This window comes from Lipophrys pholis (genome assembly GCF_963383615.2).
Source record: "Lipophrys pholis genome assembly, chromosome: 11".
Taxonomy (NCBI): Eukaryota; Metazoa; Chordata; class Actinopteri; order Blenniiformes; family Blenniidae; genus Lipophrys; species Lipophrys pholis.
The window spans coordinates 16,265,828-16,285,051 of NC_137631.1; the positions used below are offsets into that span (position 1 = coordinate 16,265,828).

The 19,224-nt window shown below is 39.9% G+C and overlaps 1 protein-coding gene across 1 annotated transcript in view; it reads left to right on the plus strand.

Annotated features, from left to right (window-relative positions):
- The window catches only part of shank3a (SH3 and multiple ankyrin repeat domains 3a), a gene marked incomplete at its 3' end in the record, with an annotated part of 162,246 nt that overhangs the window by 22,391 nt on the left and 120,631 nt on the right, over window positions 1-19,224 (plus strand). Inside the window, exon 2 of the mRNA XM_080475300.1 lies at window positions 4,141-4,607. Within this exon, the coding sequence (XP_080331426.1) occupies window positions 4,305-4,607 (303 nt within the window). The 5' untranslated portion in view covers window positions 4,141-4,304. The remainder of the gene's footprint in view (window positions 1-4,140; window positions 4,608-19,224) is intronic.

The window sequence follows — 19,224 nt, forward strand, 5'->3', positions numbered from 1 at the left end:
TGTGTGTGTGTGTGTGTGTGTGTGTGTGTGTGTGTGTGTGTGTGTGTGTGTGTGTGTGTGTGTGTGTGTGTGTGTGTGTGTGTGTGTGTGTGTGTGTGTGTGTGTGTGTGTGTGTGTGTGTGTGTGTGTGTGTGTGTGTGTGCGTGTGTGTGTGTGTGTGTAGTGTGATGTGGCCCTGGGTGACTTCAGTTTGTGAGTGGCCATGACATTTGCTTTACCAGGTGTAGAGGAGCGTGAAGCAGACTCTGATGGGGTCTGTGAACAGTTATCACATTTACTCCAGCCCATGGGCGATGTAGCTGGTTTGTCAAAACTGGCTGTATGTAATCGTGCCCTCCCTCCCTCCCTCCCTCCCAGGCTCTGCCGCCTTCTTCTGTCAGTGCTCTGCGAACTTCCCTTTTCTCTTCCACACCTCCTTTCCCTCCACTTTTCTTTATTTTTCTCGGCCCAATGACTGTTTCAGCCACATTCTCTCTGACCCTCCCCGCTTCACGCCACCTGAGCCAGCTGCTTACTTTTATCTCTCCCCATCCCTCTGCGTCTCCCTTTTTTGTTTTTTTCTTCCACAGCACCAATGTTTCACGAGGGGTCCAGGTCCAGGTCCAGGTTGCAGTGGATTTCATTGGGTCTCGTGAACGTTATCAACTAGAGCTCACTTTTAAAGCCTTGTGGATGTTTCAGACACTCGCATACGTTGCGCTGGATCCATGCACACACTGCTGTGCATGGTCATGAATTATTCACTTTGTTTTCACTGGACTGGAGTGCAAGAGATGGAGTGAGAGGGGGTGGGGTGAAAGAGATCTGAGGTGCAGAAAGAAGTAGCCGAAGCTGCCAGCTGAGGCGTTGGAGCTCGCCTTCTTGTAATTCCATTCCACTCTGTTAATGTTTGCAACCAGTTGGAGCCGGACTGAGAATATACAGTAGACTACAGTGTTAACCTATAGCTATCCTTAAAACTGCAGTGTAGGTTTAAGATAGCTCTGTTGTGAGGGAAATATTGCAATGGGTGTAAGATGCCATGACACACTGTTGAAGAGGCTGGATTTTTTGGAAACTTTAAACTTTCATTAAGAGATGATGAGCGATATTGTTGAGTAGTTCAGCCCCTGGTCTATCATATTTTAAGCTATGTCCCATGTATTTCGTTAGGCAGGTGAATCAGAAGCAAGTACTTATATTTTATGGAATCAAAGTTAATAAACAACATCATAGCCTGATGTGAAACATAGATATATGAGTGTAAAAGCAAGTTACTGTTATTTCATTTTATTCGTCCATCAATCTTTTTTGTTTCTTCCAGAATTACAGATTAAAGTAGTGCAAAACAGCCAGTACATTGTCTGACTGTTATGTCTTACAATTTAAGTGACACCAAGTGTATTTGAGTTTCTGTCATTTAAAAAAGGGTAAGGGTTTAAAGACAACTAGTTTTTGCTTTTGTGGTGATGAAACCAGTTGATGGTGACAATTACTAAAACCAATAGATTCAATATAGACACAAACAATGTTCACCCAGCTTGCTTTGTATGAAGTAACTGCAGTGATTCCGCTTTTTTTGTTTAAATTTTTTTTTTTTACTTTTAAAGCTCTTGAATACTGCACATATTTAGATTTGTCATTTTAAAAAAACCAAGCAATCGTGCACAGTATTTCTTTTGTCCTTTGCCAGCCTTGTCTTGGTGTAATGGATCAAAATGTGAATCATCGCAGCAGACTGAACTGTGAAACTGACCCGATGTGTGCTGACAAAGTTCCCCCTGACTCATTATTTTCTTTAACCAAAGAGTCTCTCTGCTCCATGAAGCCGTCTTACCATTTTACTGAAAGGAAAGATGTTAGCTCATTATCTCCGGTTGTTGGTCCCACCGGTTTAGTTTGCCTAGAAACTTCACTCTACTCTGAGTTACTCCCATCCTTATACCAGGAGCTCCTGTTGTCTCCCAGTTTGAGATACTGTGGTTAAAACAATCAATTTAACGGCCAAACTAAGTGCACTTTATTTTTTTTCTTCTCCAGTTGACTACTTTTTTTTTTTTACTGTAGTTTGATATTTGTGCTTACATGTTTTATTTCATTACGTATTTTACATATTTTATACATTCAGCAAACCTTTTTTTCTATCTTTATATGAAAATGTTCAAAAAGCTTCTGAATTTACCCTGTAGAGTGGTTTAAACAAGCTAAATTAAAACTTATATTTCACATTGAACCTGGCTCTCATTCACCACTCCAGATAACTTTTTCCCTGTATGTAGATCTCTTCATGCGCTTTTGCCCACGCAGTTTATCCTTGTATGATGCAAGTAGGATGAAATTCCCATATGGCCCTGCCCCTGCTATCTTGGGGAATCATTATTGCTTATTGGCAAACCATCTGAGTTCTCTTTGCAACATTGCTTGAACTTAATCTGTGATCTGTTGTTGTTTAACATGTACCCAACTATATGTATGAATGTAAATGTTTTATGGAGGGTACAGTCTTGTATTCAGGGGACTGACGCATGGCACACTCTATAAATAACTTAATCTAGTTTTAAACTTGTTGGGATATTTTTAAATCAGACAACACAAAAAAAAAGGCAGAATTGCTTTCTTTGTGAAGAATGAGTATAATTATAAGATATAGTGTAAACAATTGTACCTTCCCCAACATCGGGAAGACTGCCATGGTTTGTCTTCAGTACAAATGGAGTTTCCAGAATTGGCAGCAAACACATGTTGAATATGATGATATTTGATACTGGATGAGTATGCATGCTTTCATTTTCTGTGAGATGACTAAATGTGGCCTGAATTCATGTTTACATTTTTATGTAACCTTGCAAACGGGTTTGTTTTGAGAGCCTAATCTTACCTCTTTGGCCCTTTTCTATTATTTGACTATTAATCACGTTGGCTGGCTTATGTGAAAAAGAAAAAGATAAAAACTATAGAACATTTCTTTCTAAAACAAAACAAACTGCTTTGGTATTTCTTAATTTACTATACATTTAGACTAAGTCAGTTATTAACCCTGGATGACTTTAAACTCTCGCTTCTTCACTGAACTTGGATGCCAAAAACATAAATGAAATGATCCCCATTTGAAAAATGCTTTAGGTTAAAACACACAAACAAACAAACAAAACATATTAACATTTTTGACTGTTTGTCCTGTGTTACTGTTTACCAGGGAAGCTTTTGATCAGTGAACTCCCTTCCCACAGATAGTGAAGCATGAAGGCCAAATCCTGCCCTGCATTGATTTGAACAAATATATACAGACATTCTCTCTCTCTCTCTCTCTCTCTCTCTCTCTCTCTCTCTCTCTCTCACACTCTCTCTCTCTCTCTCTGCTTTATTTTTACGAGGGATTTTCATTGACAAAATGCCTTTCCTAGAACCTCACCTCAACCGTAACTTTGAAAACAAAATGTGTCACCCTCACTGTCATCATAAAATGTGTACGACCTTGGTCTAAACTCCTATCTTAACCCACATACAAAATACCATGGGGTCAATCATTTTGCTCTGAAAAGGCAATCCAGAAACCACAAGTGTGTCACCACACACACACACACACACACACACACACACACACACACACACACACACACACACACACACACACACACACACACACACACACACGCACACACTCTTGCTGTCCTAAAGTCACCTCAGTGTGAAAGCCACCACAACGCCAGTGACATTATCAGAAAATGAAGAGTGCAACATCAACACCAGAATTCATTTATCACATTAACCAATAATGGCCCCATGAATAAAGAATGAGAACACATGCACAGGTGATTTCATTTTATGTCATCATCATTAATATGGATTATTTCTCGTCATTATTCTTATTGTCTTCTGTATGTATCCTTGTTGTTGAGACAGTATTTTTTTTTCTTCCCTTGCTTATTAACTTAAGTGTGATAACTGATACAGATTAGTGAGTCTCCACCATCCCATCAATGTATTGTCTTCAGCCCAGATTCATCTGGGTTGTGTCAGCTTCATATTTCTTGTGCACTTATCTTCTTTTTTGTTTTTACTTCTATCTCTCTTTCATCATATTACCCCTCCTCTTTGCCCGTTCCCTCTCTGCCACCCTCCTTCCTTGCCTCTCTCTCCCTCCCTCTTTTTCTCTCCCAGGCGAGTGATGCATGCTGCAAACGCTGTGTGTGTATAGTGTGAGCAACAGTCATCGGTGTATGTGTGTGCCTGTGTGTGTGAGCGAGTGTGTGCGTGTGTGTGAGCGTGTTTGTGTGTGTCTGAAGAGAGAGAGAGAGACATAGACCGAGCCCCTAACACGGAGCATGCCTCTGCGTCCGGCAGCCAGCAAACATGAGCCACCCAGCCCTCCACGGCAGGACCAGCAGCAGCACACACACACTCACACACACACATTCACACACCCTTACACACACGCAGCAAACGGCAGCCAGGGGGCCAGCACTGACAGCAGCAGCTCCCGGGAAGAGGACAGCGGTGTTGCCGTTCCTCACGGTGTTCCAGCTTTCCGTCCCGGTGCAGAGTGTCACAGTGCACGAGCACACATGGAGGAGCCGACAGGCAACACGGTGGTCATCCGCATTGGAATCCCAGACCTACAACAGACGGTAAGAGCACGTTCTGGAGCCACTGCTGGAGACAGAGTATAAAAGAGAGGGAAGCTGCCTCTCCCCCTTCTTCTCTGACTGGATGCTTTCCACCTCTCTGCTTTCAGCTTTACAGATTGTTTTATTTCTTTTGAACTGATCCAGTTCCTTTCCTTTTGTCTCTCCCTACCGCCCTTTCTCCTCTCAGCACTTCTCTTTCCCATTTCCCTCTCTTTTTTGCCTTTTGGCATTGCACAGTTTTTGTCTGTATTTGCTTGCTGGCTTGTGGAGATTCCTCTCCACCATTCCACCCTCTGCTTTTCCACTGATGTCTCGCTAATAAATCTGCCTCTTCATTAACTGGGCTTCAGCTGACTTTGACAACTGGCCACTTAGGGTGAGAGCAGGAGAGGGAGGGAAGGGAGAAGAAGGAGAAAGGCTCCAGGGAGGCACGAGACAAGGCATAGTTTCAATGGATAACTTAAAGTAGTATATTTTGATAGTTATACCTGAACTGTGAAACTTCACCTCAATCTTTCAGCATCTGGATTTGGGTTCTCCATCTCCCCCAAAAAAATAACGGATCCAAACCTTCATTTTATTTTTTTTTCAATGAAGCAGTCATTTCTCTAATAATGTAACCTATGCCTTTGTAATAATGGCAGTCATTTCTTTTATTATGATGATTCATGTATACAGTGAGCTTTGGCCATCTCTTCCCAAAATCGTGACCAAGAATGTCTCCATCGGTAAATGTGCTTGGTGCAGGAGGTGATATGGAACCGGGCACACATCCACATCCTAAATAATTTCAAAGCATACATCTCGACAGTGCAGTTTTCTTGATGCATACACATTTGGGCTGCTCAACAGTAACCATTCCTAATTGAATTGTTTTGTTGTATTTATTTTACTCTATGAGTACTTCATTTCCCATTTAAATGTCCTTTGGAAGTCACATCTTAAAATGGTGGTGAACAGAAACAGACTGGACCGCACACAAATGCAGAGATGACAAAATGCTCTCTTTATTGGCTGTAGAATAGAATAAAGTACCCACTTCCACATATCCTGTCCCCCATGTTTTCTGTCTGGCACTGGTGCTCTCCCTCTTTCTCTCCATGTGAGTGTTGCACATATGATCTCCCTATTAGTAAGATACCATGTGGCATGCACGATAGCATCCTCTGTTACTGTCACATTACTAAAGAGTTATATTAAGCAATATTATAATTAAACCACAGTGGATAGTTGCTACATGATTATGCTCAGTGAGCAAGTTGGCTTTTTGATGGATGTTTAGTTTAACCGCTGTGCTGTATTCTTTATCCAGACATTGATGGAAAAGGCAAGAGGCTGATTGTTGTTGTTGATTACCTCATTGTGTTTTGGTGAAATGACCCATTGTGTCTTTGTGAGGCTCAGACACATGCCAGGAATAAAGACAGGAAATAAAAGGAGGGCAGTTGAAAAGAAAGCAAAGAATTCCCAAAGGTGCTGCAGAATAGCCGCGTGTAAAAAAAAAAACCCCAACAACCCAAAAACGTTTTTCAGTCGGGCAGCAACACACTCACAGGCGTTCATGCGTGCACAAATGTGCCACTTACACACATGGACGTGCACCATTTTATTTCACACATCCACACAGATATGAGCATACCTGAGCATGCTTCCAGATACGTGTACACCAACATGAACCGCTGCTCATAAATCCTAATCCCATTTTCAGAGAACTTACCTTAATTGTCTTATGTAATGTAAAGATGCTCAACAGATTATTAGTTTCACTTTCAGGGAGTCAGTCACCAACTTAATCTTTGTCTGAGAACAAAAAGCCAAGACTCCATATGGTGTGACATAGTGATAGACGGAAGGACAAACAGACCAAGTGTCTGAAAGTCTGAGAGACAAACATTGAAGCAGATGACAGATGGGCAGATTCTGACAGTTTGAATCTTTTCTGGAGCACTCAGAAGTGACTTGTGTGTACTCAGAGTGAGCAGCAGATTACACTAGAATAGTCTGCCTGAAGTAGGATTACACGTCTCCTGCTGTGTCTCAAGCCTGGATCAGGACAATGAGGTACCATGCAATGATCACACCAAGCAACACTTTCTCTTCTCAGCTGGAAAAAGTAGTGAGGTGCGAGCCCCCATGTGGGGCGAAGCCAAAGTATAAATTAACTCATCCTCACACTTTATTTTTCAATCTTTCCCTTTTATCTTAAATTGTTCATAATTTTGCTGTGTAATTAGTATTAAGTGTGTGTTTCATTCTTGTTTTCATTTTTGGATGTGAACTGCTGTACATTATCTATTTAGTAGTATCTTTTAATGAATCAACTTTAAGGGAACATCACAGGGGAAATGTTACCTGAATTGATGTGTTGTTTCCAAAGTTACAGTCGGAATGTCTACATTTTCAAGATGTGCCCTTTTCTTGGCAGACATTTTTCTTCCTCCTAATACTTTCGATGTTGCCTTAATTCAAGGACCCATCTTACTCGTGGGTCGTTTCATTCAAACTTCTTCATGTGAACTCATGATGGAAGGCCCAAGTAAATCTCAAGGCCAGTCTCAATATTTCTTGTCTATGTTGTGACCAGAACAAATACTTTCAATGAATAAACATGCACTGGAGATAGGGCGCTCCGGATCATATTTTGGAGCTGGAACTACACAATACAAAGGTTTAATACTTTCCAATCTGAGTGTCTCGGGGCTTCCTGTCACTCATTATGACCTTCGACGTTTATGAGCAAAAGTGTCTCTGAGCGAGATAGTGAATCATAAGTTTCTCACAATGGAACACCTTGCATGGTGCTGTCCTCATTGATGTGTGAACGTGCGTGTGGACGTGTGAATATGACAGTGTGAAGCGCTTTGAGAATGTGAAAACAAACAAAAAAGAATCCACATTTGTTATGTAAGCTGTTTGCGACTTCTTGAAAAATGTACAATTTCATGTGCTCTATTTTGGTTCATCGGTTCATCAGCAGCTAAGATATTAGGAACAATACTAAACTGTTTTTGTATTAATTCTCCATAAAGATCTATTGCTTTTGTAGCTTTCTTAGCCTTCCTTACCCCCCCACACTTTTGCTTCAGTGTTGCTGCGGTCCTCTCCTTAATGTCATGTCAAGTTTTGAAATGTGAGCATTTAACCGCTTATGACAGTGAAGGCTGCCGCGTTCGAGTCTGCAAATGTATTTGGTCATACCGCAGTGAGTCACGCTGCTTTGACACCTGTTTGGGTGAATCTGTTATCAATTTCTCCTCATTGAAAAAAACCCCCAAAACTTTCTTTGAGCATCTTCTCGTTCAGACCAATATCACGTCTACTGTCCACAGAACTTTCACTTGAAATTCAGGAGGAACCTTGAAAACAGTTCAATAAGGAAAATCACACGAATCACTAATCACACTTTCAGTTTGTGTTTCCACAACATTGTGACACTGTCGTCTCCTTTGTAATTTGTAAGATATTAAGAGAATGAGATTGACGTTGAGATTATACAATTACATGAAGACGTCCAACAGTGTGGCCCCTACATGATATTGTGTTCGTCCAATGTGTGCTGTTGAAACGTCTCCGACTTTTCAAGGTCCGGTCAACACTAGACCTCTGAAGGTGTTTGTGGGATCTGGGATTAAGATGTGGGCCGCAGAGCCTGTAAGTCCTTGAAGGTGGGACCTTCATGGGACCACACACCCCAGTGAGCCATGAGCCTTTCAAGAGTTCACTATTTTTTCTCTCTTTGATCACTTTAATTCGACACTGACCGCCACAGTCACAGACACAGGAACATTGAAGAGGAACCGCGGTACAGGAGAAGCTCTCACCCAGTAGTTTAACATTCATAAATTAGACATTCAATCCAGCTCTAATCTCCAGGCGTGCCCATTGTTTCACAAAGACAAAATGTTATCTTTTTGCCTAATATAGCATTAGATGCTAGGATCAAGAGTGAAACGGTGTTCCTCGACTGTCAGTGGTCATATGCTTACCACTCCACTGTTGTGTTCCCTCTATGTAAAGACACTTTCTTTAATGGGTGTCGAAAAGTGAAATTTCTTTTGAAATCCACCTAAGAAACTGCATATTGATAGAATTATTTTTTTTTTCTTTGCCAATTAAAAAAAGATAAATACAAAATCAACACAACCTAGGTACTTATCACACCGGTTCACAACATGTTGCTAAATGCAGCAGTAAGTTTGCCCTTTTCTTTGATTTTGAGCAGACTCCATAAAATCCAGGTCCAGATGAATGCATTAAAGGCGTAGTTTGGAGACACTGCAGTCAAACCTGTGGGCAAACATTGACTTATTCCAACATTTAGCAGCGACTGAGCAGCAGCATAGTTTTTATATTTATTTTTCTTGCCACTTTACAGGTATAACTCCAATATCCTCGCTACTCTTAGAAATGCTTCTGGTCTCTACACCTCAGGAAAATATTACTCTGTATCTCCTAAATACTGCATCATATTCAGCAACTCGTTTTTAATGTTTGTCTGCTTACTTTTAGGTGCCGAGTAGGTGTTATATGGAGAATTTATTGATTTTGTTTCTTTTTTCTTTTTTTTTTAAAGTTTAAATAGCTGGCACTTTGAGTTAAAAGTGTGAAAAGAGCCAAAGTGACAAATTGGAGAAAGTCTACTCTTCAAATGTCATGTCAGCAGTCAAAGCTACCAACAAAGTTCCTTTTTTTTTGGTATTCGACTGCCCAGCTTTTAAACTTTGAACATGTAGGTATTGTTGTGGACTGGCAAAGTTTAAATAGAATTATATATATTAGGACAAGCCAACAATTCAATTATTCTTAATTTATCAGATTCTCAGGTAATTTGTTATATGAACGCAGTACTTTAAAAACTACTGTAAATTATTCTTACCTGAGAAACGCGACCAGCATCCCGTCACCATCCAGTACTTCTGCTACAATAGTAATGACATTTTTCCACTGTGGGAATATGCGCTGTGGGGTTATATCTACCATATACTCAGCCACTACTGTTCACCTTGTATATCTGGTGGCTTTTTTCAAGCTTTTGTTTTAGTGCACTGCAGGTACCATTGCTCTGTGGATTGTTCTTTTCAGTTCAACCTCACTATTGATGCTGCATGTGCCTCTCTTTGTACTTAAGTAGTCCGGCTGTCCACATTGTTAAACACTTTGCTCCAGTGACGGACATCTCATCATTCTAAGTTGTAGTGTCTTTTCCCAGATCGCGTCACCGCTGGCCACAGCCTCCAGCCTATATGACACCAATCACTGCTCTTTCTCAATTTTAGAATTCCTAAGTTGTACATTTCCGTTAACATCCCAAATCATTATTTTCAGTTTTTGAATACTGATATCATTTTGCTGATGTTAAAAATAAAATCCCTCTTTTTGGTCATTGTCCACCCTGTTTCAGGAAATGGTAATCTAGTGCACTTTTCAATCAACAGCCATCTTGTCAGAAATTAACTTGAATTTTGTGCTTTCTGACAGGTATTGATGCCTTAGTTTCATAGTCATACATGGCAGCCTCGACATGATGGCGACATATAATCCCAGCAAATATATGTAGAAAAAAAAAAAGTTGGGCTTAATAAATGTCACTTTGTTTTATTCTAATAATTACTTTGTCATCACAAAAGTAGAGTTAAGGTCAGCAGCCTAATGAATCACAAAGCAAATTCAATATTCCACTCTATTGCCTCTCGTAGTCCGAGTAGAAGAAACATCTGAACATTGATTTGAGGATTCAGTGAGGAGCCTGTGAAGTCAAATCTCCATGTTTGACCTGCTGTTGAGGAGATGAGGAAGAAACCGGCAGGGTTGGCCTGTTAAGTTGGTTGAGAGGATGGTAAGAACGTGTACATCTGTTGTTTGTTCAGACTTTTAATTTGTTTAGTATAGAATTATATGTGTTTTAGTTTGGTTAAATAGATGTTGGCATTGCAGTGGAGAAAGAAGTACTATTAGCACTGTGTGTGATATGACTGAAAATCATGGCAATGAACTATAAAGTCATGATGTGACACCAGGTTGGTTGCTGCTACTGGAGCTTGCTTTGGATATCTTTGGATATCTACTTCTATTGCTTATGTCATTCTATTTTCTTCTTATTGTCTTTTGTAATTCTTGTGTTGATATATATCTTTTTTTTTTTATCACAGCCTCTTTCTCTTTGCATCCTCCTGTCTTTCTTTCTTTCTTTCTGTTTATTCTGTCTTTTATCCACACTTCATATCTTCAACTCCCTGCTGTCTTTAGTCTTTCACGCAAGAGTGGTTTGACAGTTTCTCTAAATACACACGGACTGACATATGCAACGTTATATCGGTGATAGCTGGACATCCCTCTGGAAAGCCTCTCATGTCCTCATGCCGCTATTTTTGGTTTCATTCACAGTGGCGGTAGAGGCGCAAGACGTGGCTAGCATATTCCTACCTCCATCTGGCCACAACAGCCATCAAGGGACAGAGAAAAAGAGAGAGAGAGAGAGAGCGAGAGAGAGAAATGTGACCCTGTATAACACCTATTACCCTTATTTTCATCTTTTTCTCATTCCTCCTTCTTTCTCTGTTGCTGCCGTCCGTCTGCTCACAAGGTCCTGACCAATGATAAAGAGGAGAGAGAGAGAGAGAGAGAGAGAGAGAGAGAGAGAGAGAGAGAGAGAGAGAGAGAGAGAGAGAGAGAGAGAGAGAGAGAGAGGATAAGACAGGTACAGCCATAGTGTGTACCTAACAACATTTATTTTTAATGATTACAAGCGCAGTTGTTCAAGGACCAATTTTTTACTTTCCCTCTTGTTTACAGCCCTAATTACAAAACGGTTAGGAGGACAATGTATTAAATGTGAATAGAAACACGACGCAGTGATTTGCTATTCCGACTACTGCATATTTTAGTCACCATACCACGCAGACGACAAACCAGATATTGGAAGTAAGTAAAGTCACCAGTTCATTAAAGAAAACCACAAAAAGAGCAGTGGAACATTTTTGTGCAATTTGATTGCAACAGGTCAGTATCATGCGTATAAAAAGAGAATTTAAGAGAGACAGAATCTTCCTGAAGTGAAGATGGGCCGACCCATGTTCACCAATGAAAAAAAACTGAAATGAAATTCCAGCAGTGGTCCTCATTGATTTGATCTCAGCATTTATTGTATATAGTATAAGAAAATCATTCAGACAAATCTTTGTGCATAAGGGCCAGAAGTCAATATTGGACACTGATGATCCTTTGGCTTACAGGTGGCACAGCTTTAAAACCCACCGCAGGGGCTCAGGGACACTAGAACAATCAGTGAGTTCAGTCCGAGTGGAATCCATGAATTCAAGTTAAAGCTGTATGATGCTAAAAGGAAGAGGCATGTAAACTCAATACAAAAACCAAACTCTTTGCTGTACTAAACTTTACTTAAATTGTCTGAAATAGGTGGAGTGGGTATCGAACACATAATGAAACGTTCAGTGGTTCAAATCCGGAGTTTCCCTGTTCCCCCTGTGCCTGTCTGTTTTTTCTCTCCCAGTCTGAAAAGATGTGTTGTAGATGTACATTTGATTGTGTGACTGTTGGTATTTCTCTGTTTGGCCTGTAATGAACTGGTGTCCTGTTCAGGGAGTTTCCTGCCTTCGACGCATTGTCAGTTGAGATTTGCTCCAACATCCCGCAATCCTGAATTGTACAAGGCGGTATAGACAATAGATGAATGGATGGATGGATGGACGGATTAATGCATGGATGAAATTCTCGTGGGAAGAATTCATCCATGCATCCCAAGAACTAAGCAGGAAATGAACCGTTCAACCTATTAGCACACCGTTCAGGAACTAGTTTCTCTGACGGCACGGGGGTTGCATCGGCACCTATTTTACACGTCCTGCAAGGCCCGAGGCTTTTATGTGAATTTCAAGTCATTGCATGCTGTTTTTATTTACATTTACAGACCATCCCAACCTTTTTTTGAATTGGGTTTCTGTTGGTTTATCTTTTAAGTCTGTTCTAACCTAGTATGTCTTTCGTGCAGATGTCCACTGCTTTTTGTACACGGCAATGGAGGAAAACGTGGTGACTCTGATGCAACGTGAGAGTAAATGCTGTAACATGAGAACAGAGAATTTGGAAACTCATAAAATAAATGAAGTAAACTATCACTCAAAAAAGCCTTAAAATAATTCAGGCCATCCTACTCCTACAGCATCAATGTGGGAAACGACAATATAGGGCTGCAGTCAAAACCATTGGTTTTGTTTTTAATTCTCTTTAATGTCAAGAAACGTAGGATTCACTCTGAGCTGCGAGCATCTTCTGCTTTTCCCAACAAAACAAAATCGATGCCATCAAAGTCGAGGTCAGCCTCGTCTTCTCTCCACTCTGTGGTCAAGACCCCTTCATTTAACCACTTGAAAAGACACAACTGCCAAACAAAACCCTTTGTTAACTTATTTAGACGTTAAAGCTAAATAAGTTTTTTTTTTTTTACGTGTGATGAGCTGTCTTCAACATAGTATGTAGTCGTCTTTACTCACTGTTTCTTTCTTTCAATAAACCTTTAAATCTTTTAACCCTTTAGGTGAATTGTATTTAAGAAGGGTTGATTTGATTTCAAGTGATATACAGCAATGTAAAGATTTGACCAAAATATCAAGCCAGGATTTTCAAGTCATCCTTCGGAGAAAGTCACGATCTACAGGGACAAGAAATATTTGGTTTGTGCTTGTTTAATTCTAAATCTTTAAAAATAGTGATGTCATAAATTTAACACCAGACTGGTTCTTACAGATCTTCTTCATGCAAATCACCTGATCTTTTTTAGTCATTAGTATTTTCTTAGTATGTTAGCTTCAACTCAGTAATTGCCGATTCTCATTCAATTCTGTGATTAGTTTACTTATTCATTAACCTTTTGCTCAGTTAATGGCGTTCTTCATTTTGTTCTTCCCTCTTTGTAATTCTTTTCTTCTTCATCGTTTGGTGTTTTTGTTTTCTTCCGTCTTTCTCTGAGTCTAGTCTGAGAGATGCCAGGGAATATATGGAGACATTAATATTGGCCCAGTCAAACTGTCCTTCTTTCACAGGTCCGGTCCAGATATTAATTGTATTTGCAAAGGGAGAATACTGCTCTCCATTGTAATATTCTAAGCTATGATCATAAAAGGGACAGTGGATTTTAATATATGGATTCTTTTTTCCAGCTAGTGGCTGGTGTGTCACTTTACCATGAGACAAAACAGTCTATTTATGGAGTGTTTCATGAGACTGTCTGCAGTTCAGGTGAAATAATATATGTACAGTAGCAAGTGCTCTTGAGATTCACTGAAGACAATCCTTGAGCCAACACAGGAATACTATCCACTTCCTTGCAAATGGGAAAACAATACCATCCCTTGGCAATATAGACACTTACTGTAAGCAGCACTACAGAAGTACTCTGCTTCATTCCTCTTCCAGCAGGGGAGATCAGGCACTTCTGTTTTATATGAGGTGAAATGAATTTCTCAGCAACTGAATCTCTGTTTCTGGCTCTTTCTGTCACACTCTGGTCCACAACGACAACAATTTACCTTTGACTGCGGTTACATGTTCACAACACACTATGATAAAGAAATACCTAATCACACATGTTTCACGAGAACAATTCACATTAACGACGTTAAAATATTAAGTCAGTTTGACTTAACTTGACCATTTCTTTTCAAAGGCATAGCTTCATATTATTTAAGCACAGTTCTTGATATTGTCTCGAGCTTCTCACATTACTTGGTTTGATTACATGGATGCACATTGTGCACTCATATTATAATTATTTCCATGTCATAGGATAACTTGATAAGCTACACTGGAGCTTTTAGAGAACACGGAAGGGTTAATGTCACTTTTACAAAATGGGACTGTATTATTAGCATTTTCACTTCTCATCTATTTTAAGACTGTACTTCTGTAGCTTCCCATAATCCATTAAAAAAAAAATATTTTAATTATGTACTATATACGGTGGTTATTTGTTCAACGCCCAGCAGTTTTACAGTGACCTGACATTATGCAAACACTTGGAGAAAACTTTAAAACTTTGAATTAAAAACCTTTTAATAGCTGCACAGTGGTGCAGTATTTAGCACTCTCACCTCATAGTGAGGGGGTTGTGGGTTTGAATCCAGTCAGGGCTGCTTATTCTGGCTTAGTTTTCTCTGGGTACTCCCACATCCTCCCACAGTCTAAGCATGCACTTAAGGCTAATTGGTATATATATATATATATATATATATATATATATATATATATATATATATATATATATATATATATATAATTTGGCCAAAAATAATCAGTGAAATATAAATATAATATTATGCAAACTGTGTTTGAAGCATATTTTACAAAAGTGGGGAACACTATTTTGGGACGGAGAACCAGAGAAAGGTGTGGACCGAAGGTTTTCCTTCTGAGGCAAAAGGAAATGCATTTATTGCCCTGATGTGTACAATGCCAATTAACTATCACTGTAGTTGTGATGCATTTATTTCAAAGATTTCGCTCCCATATTGTTGAGAAGTCACATTGTATCGATGTCTGTCAGGATAAAGTTTTGGAACTCTAACAATCCATTTAAGCTCCAAAAAACTGAATAAGCATTAACAACTTTTGTGGAATGTATTTAAAAAGTAGAGGGTTTTTTCCAACTTGAAATTTTTGAAGTTTCTGTAATTTCCTCTATAGAAATGACAAATTTCTAGAAGTTTTTACATTTCTATGGGAAAATCAAATAAAAAGTTTTTTTTGGTGGCAGCTATTTAAATAGAAAACTTGGGAGAAATCTAAAAACACTGATATGAAGTAGAAAAACAGAAAATGTATTGTCGTTGTCATTCAATTTACTGTTTTTACTTTATTTCTGTAACAAATAAAAAAGAGAAGGGTAACATTAAGTAAGAACCTAAACAGACTGCAAAGAAACAATATTTCAGGGCGACTTTGTTTGTATCTGATTTCGGTTTGTGGATGTTTGTCTCAATATGAGGGTTCATTTCTTAATGCCTGATGTTAACTATAAATCTTGTTGGCATACTCTGTCGAGCAATAATGGAAGAGAGGACTTAAATAAATATTCATATATATATATATATATTGACGAGTACAAGTGGCTCAGTCGAGTCTCAGATTGAAGCTCCTGGGAAGAAGAAAAGTAAACCATAGAATATTAAGTTCAATATTTTCATTCAAGCTATTGATGAGAGGAACACCAGTCGCACTTTCTTGCAGTTTGAATTTTAGTTGATACTAATGTGGTTTGGTTCTTTTTAAATCAAGTTCATGTCAAGGTGTGTGTGTGTGTGTGTGTGTGTGTGTGTGTGTGTGTGTGTGTGTGTGTGTGTGTGTGTGTGTGTGTGTGTGTGTGTGTGTGTGTGCGTGTGTGTGTGGTGACTTGTCACTGCAGCTTAATATTCAGAGTTTTTGTGTGATGCAGTGGGACAAATTCAAATGTTTACCAAGCTGCAAAAATGCTGCATAAACTTGGTTCTGTAATCGGCTACAAGGCAAACATAGTTTATACTAATTCAACCAACCCTGCAGCTCTGCAGTAAATCTCATCTTCATTAAGGCTGTTGGGTTGAGTTTTTGTCTGAGATCTGTTTAGAAAGGGATTATGTCAGTTAGGGTTTGTTTAATGTTTTTGATGCAACTGGAATGGACCAAACTATTTCTCTTTTCAGAATGCTCATACAGCTCTTTTACAGGTTCAACTAGATATCCTGTGTATTATACAGTGTGCATCCAGATTATATCTAGATTCAATTTATTCTGTGTACCATGTTGAACATTTGTACTCTGTATGCAAAACTGACTAGAGCTTTGGGATACAAACAATATACCGATATTGCACATGCTGATTGTCCACATTATCAGTCTCTTCTATTAAAGAACCACAAAACATTTTCAGGATACTAATGCCATAATGTGAAATATGTTTGAGTGATACCTTTGAAATATGTCAAACCCAGGCCTGATAGTAAATTCAGAAAGTAAGGTTTCTAATTCAAGTCTCCACCATTAATTTTTCATACTGTATATGTAGATATTGTGAAGTGGTGAGGTGAAGGGTCCATTTATAATGTAACATTCTTTCATAGAATAATGTCCCCTGACTTTGTGTTGTTTTACACTTTTGACTTACGTATTAACAGTCCATTTGAAAAAATGATAAGTGTGACCTTTGATTCTTTCACTGTTTTAAATCAGTGACTCACTCAATTATCCAGTGTGGGTTAGACGGAGCATTGACCCCTGAGTGTGGCCATGCACACTCAGAGAGGATGTTTCTGCACTCTGCAACTAATGCATCACCTCTTAGCTCAAGGCCAAAATCAGAATTTAATGAAAGTAACGGCAGTTCTTTCAATCTTCGACGCCAAACTAAACAATGCATGGCCAGGGTGACGCAAGTAACCTGTTGAAGTGAAGTGTCAGAGCCGTGGAAGTGGCAGCAGGATTGCATAGAGTAGTCTGTCCTCCTTGTCCCACTGGACTGGTCGGGTCTGACAGGAACAGCCACAGTGGCCACAGTGGACAGTGTTGACATTTCCTGTGAGCTTTAAAGACCAAACGTACAGACTTGAGACCCACACCGTGTGTGCGTGTGTGTGTGTGTGTGTGTGTGTGTGTGTGTGTGTGTGTGTGTGTGTGTGTGTGTGTGTGTGTGTGTGTGTGTGTGTGTGTGTGTGTGTGTGCTTCAGTCAGAGGAAGTGGAAGAAGATGCATGTTCATCTCTGGATTAGATTAACAGACGATGCAGTTGTAATAAAGGCTCTCATTCACACAAACTTCATAGGAACCCTAATGAACACAACTTTGTGGAGAAATACAAAATCTTGACAGAACTGGTTTTATCACCTCACATTTACAAAAAGAGCAGTTGCATCGTTGATTTCCTACATATCCGTCAGCCCTCTAAAATCTGGAAAGTTTGCGCACCCTTTCCCCCCCCGAAGTGTAGGGGAACAAAAAAGGGGCACCTGCAGCTGGTGCAAGATCAAATGAAGAAATTGCCCATGGTAGGGTGCCACTGACTCATGGAAATGAGTATCCTTCAAATTGATCCATGAGAATCAGCCACCCTATGACACGGGCTGAAAGACATCATGTGTGCCAGGCATGTGAAAATGAAAAATCTTTAGCAACTGGTTGAGCTGTCTGAGCTCTGAGGTAAGCCATTACCACAGTGATGTGGCTGTCATGGCGGAAAGACAGGATGGCAGCAACATGAATCAAAAAGCTCAAATTCAATGGAAATCACACACATTACACTGGCAGGTGATGCGTCTATATCATGACTTGTGTTCAGAATTCTCCCCGGCAGCTTCAATTCAGAATATAAAATCAGCCCCTCTGCCAAACATGACGGTGCCATTAAAGGAATGACATTGCTTGGATGACAGTGGACACATGTTTGACACAGTTTGACAATGTTATGGCCTGTTATTTGATCGCAATATTCCCCCAAAAAAGACCAAAGCGTTTTTGAAATCAAGAGAAATATGTCATTTATTGAAACTTTTTGAATGGGTTTTTTGTGTATATGAAAGTTCAAGAAGAAGTGTTCATCAACGTGACATTTTAAATGATCTGTGGCATTGTTGAAATAACGGCCTGACATGGTGAGACGTGTGTGCTCTACTCAACAGTTGATGGAAAAAAATTGGTGCCAACAAACATTTAACCAGGGAGCCCTCTTGAACTGTTTCAGCACGTTTCCCTGGCAACCAGTGAGGGTGCGCTGCTCCTTGGCACACCCCGAAAGTAACTGGCTGATGACATGCAAATTTAAGAAAACCAGATTTAGAAGGAAGAAAAAAAAAAAAAAAAAGCTTGTGAGGCAGCATGAATTCGTCCCCTTGAAATGCGGCGTTTCTCCCATAAAAATCATGATATAATGTATTCTGTGCGTTTCGATTTGTTTTCAGACTGCAGGCAGCTTTGTGCTGTGTAATAGGATTGTTAAGATGCAGGATGTCCTGTTTCTGTGGAGGATGCAGCAAAATATAGAGTAGATTTGAAATGCAGTGTGCATCGGAGTCCTTGAAGCACACAGAAAGTTTTTTTCGGAGACAGAAGCGGAGAAATTGTGCGCAGGAATAGTTCTGCTTCGAAGCGCTGTACATGTGTTGGTGTGTCGATCGTTCCGTCTTTACATTGTTTTGATGTGGCAGAGAGGCGGAGGCAGCGCACCTGACTCTCATCAGGTGCTAATTACCTCTCTACCCATAAAGGAGGCGCCGCCCGGCCATGCGGTGACAGGCCGAGGAACGTGCAGCAGTGCACGTAGCTGTGTGAGTCGAGTCGGTGATTTGTGCTAGTTAAAGAAGAAATTATGGTGAACTGGCTCCATGTCTGTGTGTGTGGGCCCCCCCCCCCCCCCCCCCCCGGGGCGGCAAGGACGACTGCCACACTTAAGTTGTTGTTGTTTTTTTTCCCTTTCTTGATGATTTGTGCGTTTATGTTGTTTGTTTTGGAATTACTTTCTCAACAATGCCTAAAGGACCTGCAGTTTCTCTCCAGATTTCTTGTACTTCCATGCTTACCTGACAATTTTGATCTGAAGTATAGTTGACCACTTTTTTTTTTTCTGATGACTCAAAGT